Genomic DNA, 6,000 nt, shown 5'->3' on the forward strand with positions numbered 1-6,000 from the left:
ATTTTAGGGTCGCATGGGACAGAGTGGTGGATCTGAGTCCTGCGTGATATCAGGCAAATGGCTTCACCTGTCTGAGCCTCACTCTCCTCATCTATAAAATGGGGATGTTCCCAGCAAGACCTCCGAGGTCTGTGGTGAGAATGAAATGTGATAATGCTTTTGGTTCTTAAGTGTTTATTAATATCACCTGGAGAAGGACATCATGCTTGGTAAAGTAAAGGGTCAGTGAAAAAGAGAAGGCCCTCAATGAGATGGATGACACACAGTGGCTGCAACAATGGGCTCAAGCATAGCAATGACTGTGAGGATGGTGTAGGACCAGGCAGTGTTTTGTTCTGTTGTACAAAGGGTTGCTATGAGTCGGAACCAACGTGACAGGTCCTAACAACAATAACAGCAATCATTAACACTGACAGTAAGTAGCTGTTATTGTTGCGGATATTAGGAGTAACAGTAGCAGTCAAAGCTTAGTTCCAAAAGAGGCTTCCCTCCTCTCGACCAGTGGTTCTCAACTAGAGGTGATTTTGTGCCTCCATCCCCATAGGGGACATGTGGCAATGTCTGGAGTCATTTTTGGTTGTCACAGCTAAGGGGGTGCTACTGGCATCTAGGGGATAGAGGCCAGGGATGCTGCTAAACATCCCACAATCCCCAGAGTGGCTCCCATGACAAAGAATAATCCTGCCCCAAGTGTCAATGGTGCCAAGGTTGAGAAACTCAGCTGTGGCCCTGCACTGTCCAGTACGGTGGCCACCAGCTACATGTGCCTACTGAGCACCTGACTTGTGGTTAGTCCCCACTGCAATGTGCTGGGTGCTGTGAGTGTGAGACACACACCGGATTTCAAAGACTTAGAACGAAAGCAAGAATGGAACCAATCTCACTGATAATTTTTATATTGATTGTACATTGAAGTTATAATGTTTGGATATACTGGATCAAATATATTATTAAAATAATATTATATTATTAAATTAATTTTATATTGTCAAAATAATTTAAATTTTATATTATTAAAATTAATATATTATTTTTAGCACATTATTTGTATATATATTTGTATATATAGTTTATGATTAATTTCACCTGCTTAACTTTTTTAAAAATGTGGCTACTAGAAAATTTAGAATGACAGATGTGACTATTTGTGGCTTGCATTCGATTTCTTTTGCGCAGTGCTGGTCCAGACTGCGCCGCCTCTCTTGGTGGTGCTGGGGAATCTTAAGTGGAGGTGGGGGGTGGTGGTGGCTGTGCCTGGTGTCTTCGGGAAGGACAAAGGGAACCATCACTTCCCTGCCACCTGCCCACGCCTCCCCCCCAATCTCTGCTCCCCCAACCCCCCAGCTGGGCGCTCAGTGCTAGGACAGAGACAGGGTATGGGACCTGAGGATCCAGCACAGTGCCAGTCTTGCAGGCTGCACAAAAAGTGCCCCAGTGAACAAACAGGCGGGTGGTGACAGCTGAGGCTTACAGACCTGAGTGCCCTGGCTCTCAGCCCATTCCCCAGCAGTTCCCAGTTCAGAGCTGGGGTGGCGAAGGGAGGGGCACTCCCTCAGGCCACTGGGGCCTGGACCACACTCCTCTGCTGTGTTACCACCCTTGAGACCACCCAGTCCGCCCTGAGCTTTATATGTGGGACGGCTCAGGCTGGGGCCAGGGGTGAATGAGTGGAGAGCGTCCCAGGTCCCAGGGGCCGGCTGGGTCAGCAGGTGGGGTGACTGGGCTCTCGCCTTCCAGGAGGTTGGGCTGTGGGAGAGGTATTTGGCTGGGGCTTGATGGTATCAGCACATGGCTAGTGCGTGCAGTGGACGTTGCAGGAGACTGGCTGGGCAGGGTTGTCAGGGCCCTAGGAGGTGAAAGAAGGAACAGGGCTGCGGGAGGGCATGTGGGGAAGACAAAGGGATGGGGTTCAATGGGGGCCTGGGAGAACCAGGGCACTCTGAGCAACCTCCAGCTGACAGAATGATTTGGGAGCAATAAGCCATGTTGGCACCTACATGTGAGGTCACCTCAAGGCACAGAGAGGTAGGGGACCTGTCCAAGGCCTGCATGCTCCCTCCCCTCAGCAATGGGAAATATTTCAAAGGGCTGGAATAGAGGGCTGTAGGTAAAACCTCAGCACTATCCTACCTGGGCTCTCTCCACCAATTCATTCACACCAGCCACACCTTCGCCAGGTCCTGCCTCACACACTACAGGGGAGATGGGTCAGTGGACTTGGCCGAGTCAGTGGTGGCACCTGACCTCGGTTTCCCCACCCCAAGTCCTGTTCTCTCAGAGATTCTGTAAGTCCCACTTCCACCAAGTCCTTGGACCGGGACAAGAGGGGAGGGAATAGGATCCAGAATGAGGAGTGCTCTTTGCTCTTCCAACAAGGACCTTGTCTTGGTATCTGGAGCCCCAGGCCTCAGCCCAATGGAACAAGGCCTCTCTCTGAGCTCAGGGTGAAGTCAAGGGAAGGCATCTGGGGACAAGGAGTGCACCGCCAGTGCCTGGGGACAGGCCACCAGCAGCGGCCCCCACAGGGCGAAATCGGAGCCTGATCAACACCTGGGGCCAGATACCGCCCAAGAGCAGATCCCCTCTGGCCCTGCCTGGACCCCAGCAAAGCTGAGAGTGGGAGAACCGGGCAGGAGGAGGCTGGGCTGAGAGTGGGACAGGGATGGGGGAGGCTGGGCTGGGGCAGTCCTGAGTCAGGAGGGTCTGAAGAGAAGGGAGGGCCCTAAGGGGGAAGCAGGAATGTGCTGAGAGAAAAGTGGGGAAGTGAAAAGGTGGTGGGAGAAGCTGGGGCCATGGGGACTGAAGTCTCTCTGGGAGAGGGTCAGGAGGTGGGAAGAATGGGCTGAAGGGAAGGCGAACTGGGGAAAGGTATTGACACAGCAGGGCGGAGGCTGTGTCAGCGTGTGTGTGGGTGGTCTCAGGATGTCAGGGAGGCTGACACAAGGTTTGGGGGCTCTCAGGGTTTCTAGGTGGTGTTCTTAGGATTTCTGGGAGCGGGGGCCTCAGGATGAAGGGCAGCTCGGGGCAGAGGAAGACTGTCTATGTCCCTGAGTCAGGGGAGGTCTCAGGGTGCGATGTGCGGGCTCCCAGGGCTTCTGGGGGCGAGATCTCAGGCCTGAGCCTCAGGATTGGGGCAGGGTGTTTCCGGCTGGCGCGGAAGCCCGCTCACCTGTAGACATCGGTCCAGAGGTAGGTGCCCAGCACGTACACCGCCTCCACGCGGCTACCGTACTGCAGCCGCACTGTCCGCTCGCGCAGCATCTTCCCCGCAGTGCCAGTCCTCGCCCCGTTCCGCTCCCGGTCCGCACCGTGCCACCTGTCGCAGGTGCACCCGCTCCAGCCGCCTGCGCCCGCCGCGGCCCAGCGCGCGGCCTTATCCGGCCACCAGTGGGGCGGGGCGGCCCGCCTGCCCGTCAAGCGTGGCCACGCCTTCCCCAAGTCGGCGGGCGCCCCCGTGGTCCGGATGAGGTTGGCGGCTGCCAGTTAGTTCCCTCCATTCGGTGTTGGTTTGCTAGCTCATTCATTCATTCGTTCATTCATTCATTCAACAACTCTTCAGTGGGCGCCCAGCTGCTGGGCGCTAGGACACGGTCCCATCCCCCTCCAGCACTCCCAGGCTAGTGAGGCAGACAATGAAACCGTGGAGGGGCCGTGCGGGCGAGGACCCGAGTTGATGGAAGCACAGAAGGGGTGCCCTAACTCAGCTTGGGCATCCAGGAGGCTTTCTGGAAGAGGAGCCAAGTCTTAAGGGAGGTGTTTGCCAAACTAAGTGGGGAGAAAGGGCGGCCTGATCTCCCCCCTCCTCTTTCTTTCTCTCTGACACCAACAGTTGAGTATCACTAGAGGGAAAATGGGAACAGGGGTGGGAGAAGAGAAGCCAGCAGCCCACAGGGTCCAGACTGCCAAGGAAAGGTACTGGGTGGATTGGTGGGTGATGGGAGCTCTGGAAGGCATCCGCACAAGAAGCGCTGTGGTCAGAGGTGGAAGTGAAATGGGTAGTGGATGGAGGTGGATCCAGTGAGGAGGCTGAGCTTAGGAGGGGCAGTGAAGACCCCAGCTGGGAGCAGCATGAGAGATACAGAGAAGAGGGAGTTGATCTGACCTGCGTTTATGGACTGAGATATTGGGGCCGCTTGGTGACTGGCAGGCTGTGAGAGTAGAGGGAAAGGAGGAGCAGGGGTGGATTATCCAGTATGCAAGGTATGCCCAGTGCTTACCTTGCTTACCAGATCATCTGTAGTGAACAATTTCCCATTTTTTCACCACATCAAAGATTCTGCTTTTAGGTATGGCTGGCATCTGTCTCTCTCCCAACCCCACAAGACCTTCCTACAGAATCAAAGCCTCTTTTCAAATGTACAGTTCCTGACAGGGACAGATCACTCAGTGAGCAAGTTGGTGACAGGGTGAAAAACACGTGAAATTGTTCACTACAGATTAGGAAGTAAGCACAAGTAAGCCTGTGCTTACCTTGCTTATTGGGTGATCTGCCCTTGGCAAGGGGGCAGGACTGAGGGCCCCATTCTGGTCTGGGTCACCACTGCAGAGGCCAGTTTGTGTCCTGTGGAGGCGGTGGTGCAGGGTGACATCAGTGGGGACTTGTTCAGGCCACCTAACCCCAATCCTGCTGGCTCTGAAGCCAGTTGAGGGCCTGTTCAGACAGTTCAGGGGTGTGTGTGTGTGTGTGTGTGTGTGTTTGTGTGTGTGTGTGTGAAGAGGAGGGCATGGACTGGCTGCTAAAGAGTGGGCAGAGGCTGTGAAGGGGAAGGGGTGGGGAGAAGGGGGGTCTTTGGGACGGAGATAGGGCTGATGGGGAGCCGAGAGTGTGGGGGTGCACCTGAACAAGAAGGATTAAGCTCAGAAGTGCCTAGGCCCTCTGAACCCAGCGGCCTCCTGGAACAGCCCAAATTAGGAGGCAGCGAAGAGTCCAGCTGCTCCTTGGGAGGATCTGGTAGGAATGTGCTAGAGGGGACTGAGGGGTGGTGGAGGGTGCGCCTCCCAAATGCACACAGATCCAGGGTGAGGCCCATCACTACTGACTCACTCCTGGAGGCTCTGCTGGGCGTATCGTCCAATCAGGAGGCAGCTTGCGCATGGGCCCTTCCGAAGATGGCAAAAAACATGCAAGTCTGCGGCCCAATTTGGAAGCCGCGGAGGTGGGGGTGTCAGGGCTGCACTCGCCCGAGTTACTGTTTCGGCTCCTAGTATGTGGCAGATGCTAGGCATCTACCAGGGTCCCTGCCTTCCTGGGGCTCATAGAGCAGGATTTTCATTTCATTGTAGGAAAACTGGGGCCAGAGTGTGGGAGGGATGTTGCACCCCCACAAGCCCCAGAGGAGCAGAGTACGTGATAATATCAAGCACAAGGGGGTCATTTCCGGGAGAGAAGTAATGACAGCGTGCAGTTACTTCGTGCTTTCCACGTGCCAGGCATTGCTCCAAGCCGGCACTTTTCATGCCTTAGAATGAGGTCATTATCCTCTTCCAGTAACCCTGCCATTTTACAGATGAAGAAAGTGAGCTGCAGAGAGGTCAAAGAAGTTACCCTTTTTTGCATAGCTCATAAGGGTGGCAGAGCCAGGATTGGAACCTGCACTGTGGCCCCAGGGAGGTAGGGGTGATCTGGGGTGAGGGCAGGTGAGAATGTTGTCTCCTGTTACGTAGATGAGGACATCGAGCTTCTGGACCCAGCCTGGCCTTTGTGCAGCCGCGGTCAATGTACCCACCTTGTCTTTTGGAGCCTCTTTTTCCTCATCTGAAATGATTCATCTCTCAGCAAGATGGAAGGATATTAAATGAGACAATGTACAGAAAACTCAAGCACAGTGTTTGGTACAAGGTCAGTGTTCAAGAAATGAGACCCCCTCCTCTTTAATCCCCTTAAAAAATCCAGTCTGGGCCAGGCTGACCCACACTCCAGGCTCCTGCCCCTGGCTTACAGCCCCTGAGGTTGGCCCAAAGCGCCTGGTTGGTGTGACGGGAGCCACCTGGTGCCCAAGG

General features: G+C 54.7%; 1 protein-coding gene across 1 annotated transcript in view; it reads right to left on the reverse strand.

Moving 5' to 3' along the window:
* PADI2 (peptidyl arginine deiminase 2) overlaps window positions 1–3,373 on the reverse strand; it is a 49,282-nt gene extending 45,909 nt beyond the window's left edge. Inside the window, exon 1 of the mRNA XM_049878066.1 lies at window positions 3,170–3,373. Within this exon, the coding sequence (XP_049734023.1) occupies window positions 3,170–3,261 (92 nt within the window). The 5' untranslated portion in view covers window positions 3,262–3,373. The remainder of the gene's footprint in view (window positions 1–3,169) is intronic.
* Window positions 3,374–6,000: the final 2,627 nt, after the last annotated feature.

This window comes from Elephas maximus, chromosome 3 (assembly GCF_024166365.1).
Source record: "Elephas maximus indicus isolate mEleMax1 chromosome 3, mEleMax1 primary haplotype, whole genome shotgun sequence".
NCBI lineage: Eukaryota > Metazoa > Chordata > Mammalia > Proboscidea > Elephantidae > Elephas > Elephas maximus.